General features: G+C 46.3%; 1 protein-coding gene across 1 annotated transcript in view; it reads left to right on the forward strand.

The window, feature by feature from the left end:
* The window catches only part of LOC309556055 (macrophage mannose receptor 1-like), a 256,698-nt gene that overhangs the window by 138,099 nt on the left and 98,117 nt on the right, over window positions 1–20,482 (forward strand). The window contains exons 16-18 of the mRNA XM_082258349.1: window positions 7,917–7,958; window positions 12,750–12,913; window positions 18,112–18,179. Of these exons, the coding sequence (XP_082114475.1) occupies window positions 7,917–7,958; window positions 12,750–12,913; window positions 18,112–18,179 (274 nt within the window). The remainder of the gene's footprint in view (window positions 1–7,916; window positions 7,959–12,749; window positions 12,914–18,111; window positions 18,180–20,482) is intronic.

Here is a 20,482-nt window from a genome sequence, read left to right on the forward strand (position 1 = left end):
CCTTTGGGGATCAGTTAAATTGGGGGATAGTCTGTGTTGGTACGTGTGAGAGAGATCCACCTTTCCAAGTTGTTGGGGTTCATCTCATACTTCTGAAGGTTTGAGGGTGCTGCCTGTTCCATACCCCCCCTACTCCTCATCTAGCCTTTTAGGGGTACAAACAATAGTAATTGGGGCCTAGTGTGGTTGTGTACGTGTGATATACATACACTTTTTTTGGATCATATTTTCTATTCCGCTATTTAATCAAAAACCTTTGGGGATCAGTTAAATTGGGGGATAGTCTGTGTTGGTACGTGTGAGAGAGATCCACCTTTCCAAGTTGTTGGGGTTCATCTCATACTTCTGAAGGTTTGAGGGTGCTGCCTGTTCCATACTCCCCCTACTCCTCATCTAGCCTTTTAGGGGTACAAACAATAGTAATTGGGGCCCAGTGTGGTTGTGTACGTGTGATATACATACACTTTTTTTGGATCATATTTTCTATTCCGCTATTTAATCAAAAACCTTTGGGGATCAGTTAAATTGGGGGATAGTCTGTGTTGGTACGTGTGAGAGAGATCCACCTTTCCAAGTTGTTGGGGTTCATCTCATACTTCTGAAGGTTTGAGGGTGCTGCCTGTTCCATACCCCCCCTACTCCTCATCTAGCCTTTTAGGGGTACAAACAATAGTAATTGGGGGCTAGTGTGGTTGTGTACGTGTGATATACATACACTTTTTTTGGATCATATTTTCTATTCCGCTATTTAATCAAAAACCTTTGGGGATCAGTTAAATTGGGGGATAGTCTGTGTTGGTACGTGTGAGAGAGATCCACCTTTCCAAGTTGTTGGGGTTCATCTCATACTTCTGAAGGTTTGAGGGTGCTGCCTGTTCCATACCCCCCCTACTCCTCATCTAGCCTTTTAGGGGTACAAACAATAGTAATTGGGGCCTAGTGTGGTTGTGTACGTGTGATATACATACACTTTTTTTGGATCATATTTTCTATTCCGCTATTTAATCAAAAACCTTTGGGGATCAGTTAAATTGGGGGATAGTCTGTGTTGGTACGTGTGAGAGAGATCCACCTTTCCAAGTTGTTGGGGTTCATCTCATACTTCTGAAGGTTTGAGGGTGCTGCCTGTTCCATACTCCCCCTACTCCTCATCTAGCCTTTTAGGGGTACAAACAATAGTAATTGGGGCCCAGTGTGGTTGTGTACGTGTGATATACATACACTTTTTTTGGATCATATTTTCTATTCCGCTATTTAATCAAAAACCTTTGGGGATCAGTTAAATTGGGGGATAGTCTGTGTTGGTACGTGTGAGAGAGATCCACCTTTCCAAGTTGTTGGGGTTCATCTCATACTTCTGAAGGTTTGAGGGTGCTGCCTGTTCCATACCCCCCCTACTCCTCATCTAGCCTTTTAGGGGTACAAACAATAGTAATTGGGGGCTAGTGTGGTTGTGTACGTGTGATATACATACACTTTTTTTGGATCATATTTTCTATTCCGCTATTTAATCAAAAACCTTTGGGGATCAGTTAAATTGGGGGATAGTCTGTGTTGGTACGTGTGAGAGAGATCCACCTTTCCAAGTTGTTGGGGTTCATCTCATACTTCTGAAGGTTTGAGGGTGCTGCCTGTTCCATACCCCCCCTACTCCTCATCTAGCCTTTTAGGGGTACAAACAATAGTAATTGGGGCCTAGTGTGGTTGTGTACGTGTGATATACATACACTTTTTTTGGATCATATTTTCTATTCCGCTATTTAATCAAAAACCTTTGGGGATCAGTTAAATTGGGGGATAGTCTGTGTTGGTACGTGTGAGAGAGATCCACCTTTCCAAGTTGTTGGGGTTCATCTCATACTTCTGAAGGTTTGAGGGTGCTGCCTGTTCCATACTCCCCCTACTCCTCATCTAGCCTTTTAGGGGTACAAACAATAGTAATTGGGGCCTAGTGTGGTTGTGTACGTGTGATATACATACACTTTTTTTGGATCATATTTTCTATTCCGCTATTTAATCAAAAACCTTTGGGGATCAGTTAAATTGGGGGATAGTCTGTGTTGGTACGTGTGAGAGAGATCCACCTTTCCAAGTTGTTGGGGTTCATCTCATACTTCTGAAGGTTTGAGGGTGCTGCCTGTTCCATACCCCCCCTACTCCTCATCTAGCCTTTTAGGGGTACAAACAATAGTAATTGGGGCCTAGTGTGGTTGTGTACGTGTGATATACATACACTTTTTTTGGATCATATTTTCTATTCCGCTATTTAATCAAAAACCTTTGGGGATCAGTTAAATTGGGGGATAGTCTGTGTTGGTACGTGTGAGAGAGATCCACCTTTCCAAGTTGTTGGGGTTCATCTCATACTTCTGAAGGTTTGAGGGTGCTGCCTGTTCCATACTCCCCCTACTCCTAGCCTTTTAGGGGTACAAACAATAGTAATTGGGGCCTAGTGTGGTTGTGTACGTGTGATATACATACACTTTTTTTGGATCATATTTTCTATTCCGCTATTTAATCAAAAACCTTTGGGGATCAGTTAAATTGGGGGATAGTCTGTGTTGGTACGTGTGAGAGAGATCCACCTTTCCAAGTTGTTGGGGTTCATCTCATACTTCTGAAGGTTTGAGGGTGCTGCCTGTTCCATACCCCCCCTACTCCTCATCTAGCCTTTTAGGGGTACAAACAATAGTAATTGGGGCCTAGTGTGGTTGTGTACGTGTGATATACATACACTTTTTTTGGATCATATTTTCTATTCCGCTATTTAATCAAAAACCTTTGGGGATCAGTTAAATTGGGGGATAGTCTGTGTTGGTACGTGTGAGAGAGATCCACCTTTCCAAGTTTTTGGGGTTCATCTCATACTTCTGAAGATTTGAGGGTGCTGCATGTTCCATACTCCTCTTCCTCATCCTCCCTTTAGGGTAGGAAAAAATTTAATCGGGCCTAGTCTGTGTTTGTACGTGTGAGATACACAGTTTTTTATCCTATTCCGCTATTCAATACACACCCTTTTGGTGTAAAAAACATTAAATTGCGGCATAGTTTGCATATTTGACATTTGCATATATTGTGCCTTGTTGCGCTGTTTTGGGTACTCCACCAACATGGCCAGTGGCAATGACGCCATTCTCAGCTTAACTATCCCACTTCTATGCCTCCTTGAAAAAACAATTTGGGCGATGATGGAAGAGGATGTGGCACAGGATGAGGAGGAGGAGGAGGAGGATGAAGAGGTAACATTTCAAAGGCTTTCAGGGCAGTCATTCGCAAGGGGCTCCGAGGGTGGGTTCCTGCACACACAAACGCCAGGGACACAATTGTCCAGCAGGGGCACAGTTCTGGAGGATGAGGAGGATGAGGAGGAGGAGGAGCTGGAGGAGGAGATGGAACCATGTTCACAGCAGGGTGGCACCCAGGCCAGCTCATGGCCATCACTGGTGCGTGGCTGGGGGGATACAGAGGACACGGACGATACACCTCCCACAGAGGACAGCCTTTCGTCGCCTCTGGGCAGCCTGGCACACATGAGCGATTACATGCTGCAGTGTCTCCACAACGACCGCCGAGTTGCCCACATTCTAACTTGTGCTGATTACTGGGTGGCCACGCTGCTGGATCCCCGTTACAAGGACAACGTACCGTCCTTAATTCACTCACTGGAGCGCGATCGCAAGATGCGCGAGTACAAGCGCACGCTGGTAGACGCCATGCTGCTGGCATTCCCATCTGACAGCGGGGCCACAGTGGAAGCACAAGGCAGAGGAGGAGGAGGAGGAGGTCGCCAACGCAACCAGGGCACCGCCAGCACCTCAGAAGGCAGGGTTAGCATGGCCGAAATGTGGAAAAGCTTTGTCAGCACGCCACAACAAACAGCAGCACCAGCAGCTCAGATGGAACGTCTTAGCAGGAGGCAGCATTTTACCAACATGGTGGAGCAGTATGTGTGCACACGCCTACATGTAGTGAATGACGGGTCTGCCCCCTTCAACTTCTGGGTCTCCAAATTGGGCACATGGCCTGAGCTTGCCCTTTACGCCTTGGAGGTGCTGGCGTGCCCTGCAGCCAGTGTATTATCTGAACGGGTATTTAGCACGGCTGGGGGCGTTATAACAGACAAGCGCAGCCGCCTGTCCAGAGACAATGTGGACAAGCTCACGTTCATTAAAATGAACCAGGCATGGATCCCACGGGACTTTTCCGTACCTTATGCAGAATAGCAATGGATACCGACCTTACCCACCCATTGTTCCATTTTTGCTCTTTCTCACTCTTTTGGGGTGTACCCTCATTTAAAATTTTTGAAAAGAAGCAGTGTTGGCTACCTCGTCCTCCTCCTCAGGGCCAGATTAATGTAGGGGCTATTGGAGCTGCAGCTCCAGGCCCCTACCTTTTATATAGGCCCCGGGTTGGCCATATTCACTGTTACCGCTCTTCTGTCACTTGTAAACACAGAAGTCTGGCTTCTATGCTCGCTTCCCCAGGCAGCACCCTCAGAACCTCCCCACACAGCGTGAAGGCCGGACAAGGAGGGACAGTTGGCGATGCATGGATGTGTTTATGGGCTTCAGAGACAGCATCCCATGTTGAATTAGGCATGCATGGCTGCACCCTTCCTCCTCTGGGTGCATGGCAAGGCACGGCCCTTAAGGCCCTTCAAAATCCTCAGCACCAAGCCCATGATGCTGTTAATCCGGCCCTGGTCCTCCTCCACCGCCGCTTCCACCTACACCGCCCATAGGTGTGCGCAGCCTATTGCATTAAGGTGTGCACCCCAAAGTTGAAATACACATGCATGTGTTTGCCAGCAGGGAGAGTAATGTATCGGGGCCATGTACCTGTAGGCAAGGAGAAATAGAGCAGAGCAGGTCCCAGGGAGATCTTTCCCATCTCCTCACTGGCAATGCTATGTGCCCTAGGTGATTAGGGTGTGCCCAGGCACACCCAGCACACCCTGTGCGCACGCCTATGTCACCGCCACATCCACCACCACCTCAACCTCCCTCCTACTCCATATGGGCCTCGTCCTTCAGAGATGAAGAAGAACATTGTTTTATTTTTCTGTTTTTTTTTGTTGTTTTAAGTTATTTCCCTATCCACATTTGTTTGCAGAGCACTTGCCATGCTCTTAATTACGTTTTGCTGCCATTTGCAGCACTCTAGCCCTTTCCTTTGGTGTTTTAGAGCCATTTTAGTGCCTTAAAGTTCGGGTCCCCATTGACTTCAATGGGGTTCGGTGTCCGGGAAAAGTTCGGTAAAAGTCCGGGACACGGACCCGGACTTTTTTTTAAAGTTCGGCCGAACCCGTCGAACACGGACATCTAGGTGTCCGCTCAACCCTAGTCAGGACTCTTACCTTATTGGCAGAGCAGATGAGTTAATGCGGAGGAGCAGGAGAGAGAGTAATTGAAGGCAGGGCCTGACTGGCCTATCAGGAAATTTCCCGGTAGGCCAACAGGTCCCCCTGCCCTGGGGCTGCTAATACATGTAAAAAAAAATGGCACTCCGCATGCGCCGCCGCCGCTTGGGAAAGCCCGTACACGTTGGCTATTCCTGGGCAGACAGCGCATGCGCGGTGACGTGTTGGCGCCGGGTAGCACCATTTTTAACCACTTTATTCCCAGTCCTGCCCTGGTTGAAGGGGAGGAGTGAAGGGGCTTCATTTGCAGACTGGAGATCATAGGAGAAATGACCCTCATGCCCACCCTGGTGATGCTGTTTTCTGTTGTTCTGCTAAGGAGGATGAACGTTGGCGGTTGGGCTCCTTGACGAGGGTCCAAAACATGGTGTCAAATGATAAAATGGTGGGACCCATCTCAGGAATGGAGTCTTATTGTTGGTCTGGTTCAGTCTAGACTGACCGGGTAGTGTAAGGTGGTAGGGGTCTGTGGTCAGTTAGGATAGTCCTCGAGGCGGTGTTTTGGGGACAGAACTTAACTTAATGGTATCACAGACTCCAAATTTGTGGGAGATGGTATCATCAAGGATTTGCAACCATTATTTGACCTGGATTGATTTGACTGTTTTATGTTTTTCTGTTATTTATGGTTTTGTTTAACCACTTCAATACAGGGCACTTTCCTCCCTTCCTGCCCAGGCCAATTTTCCCCTTTTAGCGCTGTTGCATTTTGAATGACAATTGTGCGGTCATGCAACACTGTACCTACACCAAATTTATGTCATTTTCCCCCCACAAATAGAGCTTTATTTTGGTGGTATTTGATGATCACCTGTGGGTTTTTTCCTTTTTGCTAAACAAATAAAAAAAAGACCGAAAATTTTGAAAAAAAAAAAAAAGTTTTTTTGTTTACGTTATACAATTTTGTAAGTAAATAAGTTTTTTTCCTGCACTGATGAGACTGCACTGACAGGCACTGATGGGGTGGCACTGATGGGGTGGCACTGATAGGCGGCACTGATAGGCGGCATTGATAGGCACTGATATGTGGCACTGATAGGTAGCACAGATATGCAGCATTGGTGGGCACTGATAGGCGGCACTGCTAGGCACTTATAGGCGGCATTGATGGGCACTGATAGGTGGCACTGACGGGCACTTATAGGTGGCACTGATGGGTACTAATGGGCACTGATATGCGGCACTGGTGGGCACTGATGGGCAGCACTGATTGGCACTGACAGGCGGCACTGATGGGCACTAATGGGCACTGATAGGCGGCACTGGTTTGCAATAATGAGCACTGGTGGGCGACACTGAAATCTGGCAATGATGGGCACTTGTGGGCAGCACTGATAGGGAGGGCACTGGCGGGCAGCACTGATGGGGAGGGCAATGGGGGGCTCCCTGAGCCCTGATTGCCATCCCTGGTGGCCATAGTGGGCATCCCTGGGGTCATAGGTGGGCATTCCTGGGGTCATGGGTGGGCATCCCTGGTGGTTCTAGTGGCATCCCCCCCCCCCCGAGGGTCTGCACTGGTAATCAATGATCTGATTACCAGTGCCGACCCCCCCCCCCCCCCCTGTCAGGGGAGCCGCCGATCGGCGCTCCTTTACTTGTGCCTGTCAGGCACGAACTAAGGAAAGTCGATCAACGGCTGTTCCTGTTTACTATGTGACCAGCCGTGATTGGACACAGCTGATCACATGGTAAAGAGCCTACGTCAGAGGCTCTTTACCGAGATCGGAGATGCAGGGTGTCAGGCTGACACCGGGGGGCGCGCAGAGCTGTATTATCCTGCCGCCGCCATATGACGTCCGGTCAGGATAATACAACCACATTCCCGCCATCAATCTGTTATAGGGTGGGCGGGAAGTGGTTAATAAAAGGCCAAACCGGCCATTTAATCCCAATGCTGAGTTAGTGTTGTCATTTAAAAGGTAAAGGGGGGTGGTGTTGGGTACTGAGCCAGGTAATATGGTTAAACAGGTGGGATCTGAACTATCCTAGTCAAGTGATGTTATCACACTGCTAATATTGGAAGCTTGTATTTTTTTTCCTTAGTAGTGTCTATAAAGCTATTGCTTTCCTCATCCACTTTCTTAACCCCCTTCAATGGGTTTACAGTCCAAAACTAGTAGCTGTTTGGGGAAAAATGGCAGACTCAAACGGGTTCGTAAGTTTTAGGTCTCAGCAGCAGGTTGTAAACATGGGGGGAAGCATACCATTACCCTGGTATAATATCCAGCACTATCTGAGACAGAGCTAACATAGGATTTAGACTCAGGGTTGGTACATAGGCATGCAGTGTCCAGGGATCGCAATGGAAGATCGTGTCAACATGCGGCCAGGTGGGCTTTCAAAAGAACCATTTACTTTTTCCTTGAATATGGAAAGTGTCAGTTTCTCATTAATATGCTTCAATTTATTTTGAAATAGAGGGGAAAAAATATGTTCTTTTCCTGAATAAGCTGATTTTAACATGCTTGCTTTCTCTTATCATTATCATCCTCAGGTGCACCATTGATTCCAGAACCCACAAGTTCACCATATTCTGGTAAGAACTTTTTTTTATCTAAAGGTGCACAAAGCAAAACTTTGTTGTAAGAGAGCTGAAGAGAGAACTTTCTTTTATAATGTCCATTTGCCTCTAGGGTTATGTTCAGAAGGGCAGAGGATATAGAATAGCTTATAGTTCTTGGACAGTGTAGGAATAAATTCGATGTCCTCTCTCTTTTTATTGTTGTCTTATGGGCCATACACACTATAAGATTTTCTGAAGACTTTTTCCTTTAGACTTACCAAAACCATATAATATGAGGTCAAACCTAAACACTTTCAATTTGTATGCAATCTGGCAGGCCCTTGCACTACATAGAAAAGGTAAATCTGAAGGAAATCTAACCACAAAAGTTGGATAGTGTGTATCCAGCTTTAAGCCTCGTACACACGCAACGATTGTTGGCCGACCGATCGGCCAACTTCAGAAGTGATATCATGTGCTGGTTTACTTTCCGTGTGTTTTTTCTTCTCTGAGCATGCCCAGTCTTGCTCGTCTGATTTTTGTCTGCCGAAATCTGTACTGACTGATGAACAATCGGCCGTTCTGTTGACGGCCAACAAAAATTTTATAGCATCCAGATTTTGTTTGGCTGAAAAGTCGCAGGTGGTTGTCGGAATCATCATACTAACAAGCCGATAATCGGCCGATCGGACGTTGGCCGAAAATTCACGGTCAACAATCGGTGCGTGTGTACGAGGCTTTAGTCCCAGCTAGGTAGATAGGACCGCTCTTTCTGTCCTGGTGACCATCATCCCCAAGACAAAAATTGATGGAAAATTCAAAATGTTACTGCGGTCACTAATGTGTGGGGAGGTGCAGAATGGTGCAGACTCCAGTTATAAAGAACAGAATTTGTATTATGCAGACTCCAGTAATTTACAACAAACCTCACGGGAAGGCACCCAACTGGGAACACTCATAGCAAGTAACAGCAGTGTGTCGCAGAGCAGGTCTCAGGTGTGCCAACAGCTTCTGTCTTGGGCAGAATACGGCGCGGCCGGTCCAGACCTAAATGGGGAGGTCTCCAGATGGGATGACTTGTCCCTATGTTTTCCCTACTCGTCAGGTACCTCTCCCTGCTGCTAATGACTGTCCCTGTCAGACGGGTGACCCGTCTCTACACTACCCACGCACAAATGGGTGCCAAGCCTAGGAGCCGATGCCTTAAAGCGGAGTTCCACCCAAAAGTGGAACTTCCGCTTTAGGGAGTCCTGACCCCCCGACATGCCACATTTGGCATGTCATTTTTTGGGGGGGGGAGCGGGTACCTAGTTTTGACAGGTACCCGCTCCCACTTCCGCTCGGAGCGCCGCGGCGCCCTGAGCGGAAGTTCTCCTCTCCCCCTCCCTCCCTGCAATCTTCTGGGACACGTCAGAGGTCCCAGAAGATTGCCGGCCAATCACGGCACGCAGCGCGACTCGCGCATGCGCAGTGGGTACCCGGCTGTGAAGCCGCAAACTGTAACAGCCGGGTGCCCACAGCAGTGATGCCGGCGCCGAGGGAGAGGATCGAGGCTTCCGGCGGCCGCATCGCTGGACCGTTGGACAGGTGAGTAAATGGCTGGAACTCCTCTTTAAGTAGGCTCTGCCTGACACAAGATGGCTGCTAGAGTCACATGGGGCAGCAGCAACCAAGCGGATAGCTTCCCCAGAGACCCAGGAAACTATAGAAGAACCTCTGCCCTTGCAATGCTGCTGCGGTTGAGCATCACCTGCAGTGGAGAAAGTAGACTGCACCTGCCTACAAGCGTGAGGTAATGGAAAAATCTTCCAACAGGGACCTCCGTGTAAGAGGGGAATTCCCCCGACTTTGTAGAGATTTCCTCCTATATATGTTATGTGCACAGCAATTGTTTTCTGGACATTTGTTCTCATGTATTTTACAGCATTTGTTTGTCATTTAAAAGAGGATTCCCTCTATTTGCCCTATTTCTTTAAAGATGAATTCCCATATTTTCATTCTTTTCATAGACGATTTACCCCTTTTGTCGATCATTTTAAAAGAGTATTCACTCTAGTACCTACCATTTTTTCAGGAGGATTCGCCATATGCAACTACCATTTTAAAAGGAATTTGGCCTATGCACTTCATCCTTTAAAACAGGGGTGGGGAACCTTTTTTCTGCCAAGGGCCATTTGGATTTTTGTAACATCATTCGGGGGCCGTACAAAATGTATGCATAAATGTAATAGGCATTGCTTTGCGGCAAAAAACGCTGTAAAAAATTGCGTGACTTTGAGGTCACAAAAGTGTGAAAGGGGCCTTCAGTAATCAAGGTATAGTGTGCCCCCTTTCAATGCAGACTGACCACAGCGTGCCCCCCTTTCAATGCAGAGTGACCACAGCATGCCTCCTTTCAATGCAGACTGACCACAGCGTGCCCCCCTTTCAATGCAGACTGACCACAGCGTGACCCCCTTTCAATGCGGACTGACCACAGCATGCCCCCTTTCAATGTGGAGTGACCACAGCGTGCCCCATTTCAATGCGGAGTGCCCAGAGCGTGCCCCCTTTCAATGCGGAGTGCCCAGAGCGTGCCCCCTTTCAATGCGGAGTGCCCAGAGCGTGCCCCCTTTCAATGCGGAGTGCCCCCTTTCAATGCGGAGTGCCCCCTTTCAATGCGGAGTGCCCAGAGCGTGCCCCCTTTCAATGCGGAGTGCCCACAGTGTGCCCCCTTTCAATGCGGAGGGATTGACCACAATGCAGAGTGAACAGCGTGCCAAGCCCCAGTGCACTTGACTTACCTGTTGTAGCGGCGGGCGGCTTCCTCTCTTCGTCTCTTCGAGTCCTCCCGCGTTCCGCCTCCCGCCTCCTCCTTGGCCAATGACATTGGCCGAGGAGGAGGCGGATCCGTGAGACAGTAGCAAATTTTCATTCGCTATTGTCACACAAATGGGCGGGCTCGAGGCGCACTGCTCTGCACCTCGGGTCCACCCTTTTCGGAGACTCACAGTGTCAGAACGGAGCCATCGGCTCCTTCTGACACAGCGTCACGGGGGGGGGGGGGGGGGGGGATCGCAACGATTGTGCGGGCCGGCCAGAAGGGTCGTGCGGGCCGCATGCGCGCAGGCCGGAGGTTCCCCACCCCTGCTTTAAAAGGCTAACTCTACCTTTTTCACCATGTTGCATAAAACGTGTGCATGTATTATTTTTTTGTAAAAAGGTGGACTTGAGATTGGATTTACCCTATCCACCTATCATTTTTAAGAGGGTTCCTGCATCAACGAACTACACAGCTGAGGGATTCCAATTACATCACATCTAAAATCCAAAAGGTTTGCCCATCAGCTGACGCATTGAACATACACTATATTACCAAAAGTATTGGGACGCCTGCCTTTACTCGCACATAACTTTAATTGCATCCCAGTCTTAGTCCGTAGGGTTCAATATGGAGTTGGCCCACCCTTTGCAGCTATAACAGCTTTAACTCTTCTGGGAAGGCTGTCCACAAGGTTTAGGAGTGTGTTTATGGGAATGTTTGACCATTCTTCCAAAAGCGCATTTATGAGGTTAGGCACTGATGTGGACGAGAGGGCCTGAGTCTCCGCTCTAATTCATCCCAAATGTGTTCTATGGGGTTTAGGTCTGAACTCTGTGCAGGCCAGTCAAGTTCCTCCACCCCAAACTAGTCCATCCATGTTTTTATGGATCTTGCTTAGTGCCATGGCCCAAATCATTTGGTGGAGGGGGGATTATGGTGTGGGGTCGTTTTTCAGGGGTAGGGCTTCGTCCCTTAGTTCCAGTGAAGCGAACTCTTAAGGCATCAGCATACCAAGACATTTTGGACAATTTCATACTCACAACTTTGTGGGAACAGTTTGGGGATGGCCCCTTCCTGTTCCAACATGACTGCTCACCTGTGCACAAACAAGGTCCATAAAGACATAACAAACAATTCAGCCAAGCGCTCACTCTGAAGGGAAAGACTGGCGTGCTGCTCTCCTCAGGCATGGATGAGCGGGTTTGGGGTGAAGGAACTTGACTGGCCTGCACAGAGTCCTGACCTCAACCCGATAGAACACCTTTGGGAAGAATTGGAGCTGAGACTGCGAGCCAGGCCTTCTCCTCCAACATCAGTGCCTGACCTCACAAAAGTGCTTCTTGAAGAATGGTCAAAGATTACTATAGACACACTCCTAAACCTTGTGAACAGCTTTCCCAGAAGATTTGAAGCTGTTATAGCTGCAAAGGGTGGGCCAACTCAATATTGAACCCTAAGGCTAAGACTGGGATGCTATTAAAATTCATGTGCGTGTAAAGGCAGGGGTCCCAATACTTTTGGTTACATAGTGTACCTTTAAAAATTACAAAATTTACAAAATTTGGCCTGTGAAAGCTCCCCTGTGTAAGCCGGAGGGGTAGATTTATTAAACGCAAATAGAACCATGTTCATCGGAGAAGAGCAGAGTGACAGAGAGATGAGCTCATCACTGCAGTGCTTCTCCTTTCACTGTCCAGTTACAGGCCTGGGTGGGTCCAGGATGACTTGGGCTCAGAGGAAGTGGGTTGAATGAAGCTGGCCATCACACCGAGGACATCCTGCAAATGCAGAAAAAAGTACGGTTGGGGAAATCTCTGAGTTTAACCTGCATATTGCAGCAAATGTTTTTTATTTAATCCATGAATGGACTATTCATTTTTTTCCCCTTTTACTTTCACTATTTTACCTCCATAATTTGCAGCGGCGCCTTTTAGTTTTCAAGCAGCACAGAATTTTTAGGTGTGTTATTACTTTTATTGCTTTGAATCCTTTTTTGACTTGTGTTCCTCGTTGTCTGACAGAGTATAACGTGACCACTGATGGTTGGCTGGTCAAAGAGGACAAGCAGTATTATATTGGCAAGGATGAGGTGCCCATGGATAAGGCACGAGATTTTTGCAAGCGTAATTTTGGTGACTTAGCCACAATTCATGATAAAGAAGAAAGAAACTTTCTGTGGCGATATGTAAGTACTCTTCTGTATGAAATATTTGAACACTTGAATTGTCCTAGTAGCAGGGCTTTTTTTCTCAGAAAATAGGTGCAGGAACTCAAACACAACCCCCCAACCCCCCCCCCACCCCACACACACCCCCTAAGCTGCATTAAATAGTGGCTGTGGTAAAATTATAATAACAGTGGAAGGGTCTCAAAGGGACATTTAATACCAGGAGTGCATTACACACCGAGTGCAGAGTTCAGGAGTGTGCTACATGCAGAGGTCAGGGATGTGCAGAGTTCAGGGGTTCGTTGCATACAGAATGCAGAGGTCAGGGGTGCTCTACACACAGAGAGCATAGTTCAACCTTCTTCCACAGCTGCTTCCCTCTGCATTCCCTAACCACATTTCACTTTCACCCCACTTCAGCTCTGACCTCTACATGCAACCCCCCTTTACTGCCCCCCCCCCCCTTAAAAAGCTTCTCCATCTTCCACCTTACTTTTGTTGTTGCATTAACCTGAAGCACCCAACTGACTCTTGTACCTCCCCACGCACTGTAGGTGGCTCTACCTCTCTCACTTGCAGGGAGAGCATCCAGTGGGGGTGTCGGAATTCGCACTGCACCACAGGCACCTGCACCTCCCTTGTCTCCATCCTGCCTTAAGGCCCCTTTCACACTAGTGCGACTTGTCCCGCGATTTTGGACTGCAAAATCGCATGACAAGTCGTTTTCCATTATTTTCAATGAGCCCCATTCATATCAGTGCGTTTTGAAGTCGCACCGACTTCAAAGTAGTTCCTGCACTACTTTGGCACGATTTTAATGCGTTTTGAGGTATACAGCCCTGAGCTATTGCTCAAAATCGCGCCAAAGTTGCGTCAAAATCACATCGTAAAATCGCAGCAAAATTGTGTCGCATAAGTGTGAAAGGGGCCTTAGTGGGAGCCACTAAGGAGATTAGATCTTTGGGAGGGGTTGGGAGACAAGTTGTCACTTGTAAACAGAAAGCTGGATTTCTCTGTTTACAAACAATAGCGGTGAGCCGGGAGCAGAAGGTCTGAGCCAGAGGTGGTGGAACTGAGTTCCACCAAGTTCAAGCAAAAAAAAAAAACCCTGCCTAGTAGTACCACTGCTAAGATGGTTTCAAAATCCTAGACCCTGGCAGCATCCCCTTACCTACCTTCCCCTCAGCCCCACCATTCTGTTGGCTGTTGGGCATGAAGAGATGAAACCCTCTGTAAACTCTACAATAATCCCCTTTGGAGCCTACTCAAGTCTGAGGATTCTCTTCATGCTCCTGCGTGACTGTGCAGGTGGACCAGTGGCCAGTTGACATGTAAGGTAGGGCAGTAAGTCTAATAAGCCCTATACCTCTATGGACTGGGCATTTCCCTTAACTCCTAGCAGCAGGCAGAGTGATAGAGAGTGAAGGTAAGTATATGTAGGAAGAAGGTCGAAAATTAAAGTGAGCATATTGGTTTTCTCTGCATGTATTTTATGCAATTTGGATAAGATTTTTTATTATGTATTTTAATAAAAGTTTTTATTTTTTTAGAATTAGTTTACTTATTTTTGTTTGGTGCAACTCCTGTCAAAGTCCCATAGGCAACCTTAATATATGAGATTTTTCATTCTTTGGGGATGGAGCTGCACCATTATCCACTATATCATAGCCTGTTAATGCTTGATTAATTCTCTGAAAATGATGGGGAAATGAAAAATGATAGCCAAATGCTGTAAAATTTAGATGGGACAAATGTCCACTCTAACAGCTGTCATCATATTGACAATTGACAGTCCTTTCTATATTTGGAGTACATCTTCTGTCCACTGACAGTCCTGAGTCATGTCACATATACTGATAAGGTATGAGTTCTACAAAGGAATCCAAAGGCAACACTTTATGTAAAGTGTGTTCAAAGTGAAAAAATATAATAAATAACTGGCACAAAGGTTTCAAAAACAAAAAAGGGAAGGAAAAGGAAAACTGGGTTGCTGCTGCTTTAAATGGTATATGAACTCATGTACCATACTGTATAAGAATTTAATTGTTATAGAAGCTGCACTTACCCTTTCTATCGAAAAGTGCAACAATGTGTACAAAATAAAATGAATACATATTTGCATTGGGTGATGTAACCGGGTGGCCCTGCCCCTTTCCTATATAAGAACTGTCAAAGCGAAGACAGAGCAGTCAGTGTCTTTTTTTGAGGTCTGGTGGACGTTGTGATTGACAATGTATTTACATTGAGTGACACTTTTGTTTCTTTTTAATAAAGGACTTGTCAAAAACTGTTTCCTGTGTTTCTTATTTTTTGACACTTTTTTGGTGAATGGGTACGGGTACGATATGCCCGATACCCATTCACATAGGGAGGGGCCAGAATGTGGGGGCTCCCTTGTTAAAGGGGCCTTCCAGATTCCGATAAGCCCTACACCCGCAGACCCCAACAACCACAAACACAGCCCAGGGTTGTCGGCAAGACCCCCTTTGGGGACATGGGGACAAGGTGCTTTGGGGTGGGGGGCACAGAGCCCCCCTGCCCTAAAGCACCGACCCTCCCATGTTGAGAGCATGTGGCCTTGATATGTTTCGGGAGAGGGGCGCTTGCTCATTCCCCCCTTTTCCTGACCTGCTGGGCTGCATGCTGAGATAAGGGTCTGGTATGGATTGTGGGGGGGACCCCATGCCGGTTTTTTCTTTATTTTTTTTTACCGGCACTTTTTTTTTTTTTAATTCAGCTGTCAGTGGGAAACCCATTGACAGATGATGACTCATTGGTTGTTAAGGACATGGTGGCTGGCTTTCCGGGTTTTGAAGATTTGCCCAATCAGGGCACAGAATGCACAGTGCAGCGATCAGTGCCCTGCAGGGTGTTCACCTTGAAAATGTGGATGTTCGGCGAGTAGCCAAACATACAAATGTTCTGCCCAAACTCGTGCTCGGGCCGAACCGTTCGCCCATCTCTAATTCACGTCACTGTGGAGGCCATTGGAGTACAGTGACCTCATTGTTATGTTCAAGAAACCAGTGGTGAGATGATTTGAGCTTTGTGACATTATCCTGCTGGAAGGAGTCATCAGAAGATGAGTACACTGTAGTCATAAAGGGATGAACATGGTTAGCAACAATACTCAGGTAGGTCATGACAATCAAACAATGCTCAGTTGGTACTAAGGGGCCCAAAGTGTGGCAAGAAAATATCCCCCACACAATTACACCACCAGCCTGAACTGGATAGATCCATGCTTTCATGTTGTTTATGCCAAATTCTGACCCTACCATCTGAATGTTGCAGCTGAAATCGAGACTCATCAGACCAGGCAAAGTTTGTCCAATCTTCTATTGTCTTAATTTGGTAAACCTGTGCGAATTGTAGCCTCAGTTTACTGTTCTTGGCTACCAGGAGTGGCACGCAGTGTGGTCTTCTGCTGCTGTAGCCCAAGGCACAACACATCGAAACTTGTGCTTCAAGGTTCGATGTGTTGTGTGTTTAGAGATAGTATTCTGCATACCTTGGTTGTAATGAATGGTTTTTTGAGTTAATGTTACCTTTCTATCAACTCAAACCAGTCTGCCCATTCTCCTCTAGTATCAACAAAGCATTTTCATCCACACAACTGCCGCTCACTGGATATTTTCTCTTTTTTGGACCATTCTCTGAAAACACTAGAGATGGTTGTGTGTGAAAATTCTAGTAGATCAGCAGTTTTTGAAATACTCAGACGAGCCCGTCTGGCACCAACAACCATGCCACGTTCAAAGTCACTCAAATCCCCTTTTTTCCCCATTCTGATGCTCGGTTTGAACTTCAGCAAGTCGTCTTTACCACATCTAGATGCCAAAATATATTGAGTTGCTGTCATGTGATTCGCTGATTAGCAATTTGTGTTACCAAGCAATTGAACAGGTGTACCTAATAATGTGGCCGGTGAGTGTATGTAACGGAACAGTAGAAAGGGTAAGCGCAGCTTCTATAACAATTAAAAACTTTATTTAAAACTGTTACACAGTAGGGATGATCAAACCAGTTAGCTTGGGACAGAGCATACTTCACTTTGGTTTGCTCTGAACCTAACTTTTAACCAAATGGTTAATCTTCACTTTACTTGGACCTCTCTACATAGTGAACTGGTTAAGTAGTTGGAAGGCTTGCTGGCTAGATTGCTCCTTTTTTTTTTTTTTGCAGTGTGCTGTGCAAAAATAAAACACCAGAATAAACCAGAAAAACTAGGGTGGGCCCCTCCCCTCCCAAGGAGAAAGAACCCCTCCTTGGCCTCATGGAATGCAAGACTCCAGAGGTAGGGCATACTCAGGTCCATCTAACCAAAAGGCCCGTGGACCCCGCTCTTCGTGATCAGCTGAAGCCAACCAATGAGCACTGGGTAGGGGGATCTCGCGGTGAAGTGAATATTAATTGGTTCAATATGGATCACCCAGTCATCTGACCAGTCATCCAACCATCATCAGTTCTCACTTTTTCCCCTAGAGAGCTCCTTCAAGGCCTTAGTCTCTGATGGCAGTCTTATTTAGCCATTTAATTTGATTTTCTATCATTTGCTCATCGTAATCAAGCAGTGTATTTCATGAGCCAGCTAGTCACTTCATCAGAGCAAACAGGAAATTCCGTACTAGAGAATGAAATAAAGTATTTCCATGTGTTTGGAACTCCTATCCGCTAGTCAGGGCCATCTTACCGAATGGGCACACTGGGCAATTGGCCACTTGCCCGGGGGGCCCCACCTGCCCAGTAACCCAGCCCAGCATTAGTCCTGATTCCCGTGTGCATTCCACCGCTGAACTTAGCAGGTAGCAAGCGCCTGTCGGCCCTGCGCTGGTGTCAGGCCACTTGGGCCATGGAGGGGGAGACCACAACTGCAGGAATGCCTGTCCGCCTCCACGGGAACAGGCACACACAGGACAGTTGAGTCTAACTCCCGTCCATGTGTGTGTTCACCAGACTCAACCGCCAAACTTGGAAGCTGTCATTAGCCTGGCACTGCTGTACCAATAAAAATTGCCTTATCAATTATTTGCATTTTTATTCTCGTAGGTGATTGTGTAGGCGGGGCCCCAGTGCACTGGATTGCCCGGGGCCCTTTAATGCTCTTAGGATGGCACTGCCGCTAGTATCGCTTTAGTGTGTAATTTTGGCATATTATCAGTTGAGATTTTTGTATTACCTGTATACTTATATACATTGTTCTCTTTTCTCTTTAGATTTTAAAAAACAGGACGAGTACCTCATATTACATTGGCTTGTATTTATCTGTGGATAAAGAATTTAGGTAGGTGCCTGCCACCTAAACCAACTTTTGTTTTGTGAATATATTGGTGTAGCCATACTGACTCTGTGATGTTTGCATGGCTTTATGAGTCATGAGAGAATTAAGAAATGTAGGAGCTTCCCAGTGGAAGATAATGAGTTCTTTCCATATTTGGAGGAGCTCCTTATTTGTATTCAGAGACCTTCTAACTCAAACGTGCTAATCTCTTTTGCCATTGAGAGGACAGCAGGGGAGCTGCAAACCAGGATAATTAGGTATTGTAACATTTACATAAAAGTAATTTCTTTGTAACTTTTTATAGGGTTGTTGTACTCTATTTTTAGAAAAATAAATGATCAGTGCACGTTTGTATCCACCTCCAATCAGCTATTGTTCTAAAAGTAAACTCTATATTTTATACTCCCTTAAACATATAAATAAAAAAATCTTGCACCCAAAAGTTCTAAGTGCCAAAAAAGCGCTGTGCAAAAAAAGTGCTGCTGTAACAAGTGCTGTGCAATAAATATGTCTGTATACACATAAACCCAATCTCCAAACAGAGTGGAATTTGGAAATTGGAAGCTTCTGCTCAAAAAGTGCTAAGTGCAAAAAGTGCTAATGCCAAAGCAGCTAATTATCTAATGATTAGATTCTAATCATCAAATCATAAAATATCACAATAAATATAAACCAATAAATATATACTAATCATAACTTAAATGTAAACCACAATATTGCATGAATTCATATAGTGATATTAAAAATAAAAAGTCTGTGCATAAAGTCCCAACAGAAAAAGAGTGTCAAGATATAAGCTGTTGAATTCAATAAATGCAATCTCTTCCGTGATCACTCGGGCAAGAACACCCAATGCATGGCTTCCACCGTATCTCTCTAAAGTAACTCACCAGATAAGAAGCTGGTAAAATTATAAACCAGCCATTGCGCTAAGATATTGGATAAAATTTCCAGCAGGTCAGTCTAGATTTCAAAAGTGGGTCTCCATAGGTTTATGATTCCCAAGGTAATGAGAGATGAGGATGAGGATGGGAGAGGAAAAAAATCCCAATTGTGTGATACCGTAAAGGAATTTCAAACGTTTATTAAAAAATATAATGCACTCACATTTCTATGTGCCAACCTGACACAGGATTAATTTGCGTCGGTCTCTTTCACTCCGGCTGTGTCTCCAAGCCACATGTGCAAGGCAGTGGTGAATTGCGGTGTAGGTCGGCGTCCTGGCCCCGCCCTACTAGTTTCGTCACACGACGTCCTCACGGAGCGGTAGCAATCCTCTTTCAGAACACAATAGAACAGCAGGGGAAATTGTGATCATTACTATGTTTGGATTATTAGTAAATCGGCTTGAACCAGAGCTATCGTTTTTTTTTGTTCAGCCCGCTGGGTTGAATGAAAGAAAAACTAGCAGTGTGTACTAGCCTTAAATGTTCAGGGATATGTTAGGAATTAGGTTATTTTTAGGGGTTAGGCTAGCATTAGGGGATAAGTTGGTGGTCAGGTTAGTGTTAGAAGATAGGTCAGTGCAAGGAAACAGAAAGCGCAAAACCAATGAAATATACAGAGTAGGTAATTAAAATGAATAACAGAGCACACTTACAGAGGCTTCCAGGGATAATTAGGATTCAAGGTGTCTCTTGCTGTTAGTGTTATGAGTAGGGATGCGCTCAGGCGTGTTTGGACCCAGCCCACCTGAGAAATACCCCCAGGAAGGCCTCACTGCACACCGCCAATCATAGGCAGCGTGTGTCTGTGCAGCTGCGGGCCTGGGACATGCCTCACTGCCTATGATTGGCTGCGTGCAGTGAGGGCTTCCTAGTGGGATTGCTCAGGTGGGTAGGGACTATGATCCAAACATATTGGAGCCCATCCCTAGTCATGAGGTTCCTAGGTGGTGGATCTAGCTGCAACCATTGACGGTTTTCATCTGTATTCACATGGATTCCCCTGTGCTGGTCATAGGGTCCTGTGTAGTTGCCAGTCTTGAATCCTGCTTAGTGTTGGGGATAAGTTAAAAGAGAAGTTTGGGAAAACATTTTTTTAAGAATCAAATTTACCTAGGTGGATGCATCATCGTTCTGATGCTGCATGTGTCCCCCGTCGGCTCTAAAGCACACACGGGGCGAATGACGGAGACATCGGCCAGTTAAAAAAAAATATGTTCCATGTTCAGCTTGTGTGTATGGCACCAAGGCTGGCTTCTGTTGGATGAGCATGCTGGAAAATGAGCAGCTGACCAACTCCTGATCAGCGCCGATTGGAGTGTTCTGGTGGGAGTGCCCCCTCGTCAGAACACAACAGCTCAG

This window comes from Pelophylax lessonae, assembly GCF_965119305.1.
Source record: "Pelophylax lessonae genome assembly, chromosome: 5".
NCBI lineage: Eukaryota > Metazoa > Chordata > Amphibia > Anura > Ranidae > Pelophylax > Pelophylax lessonae.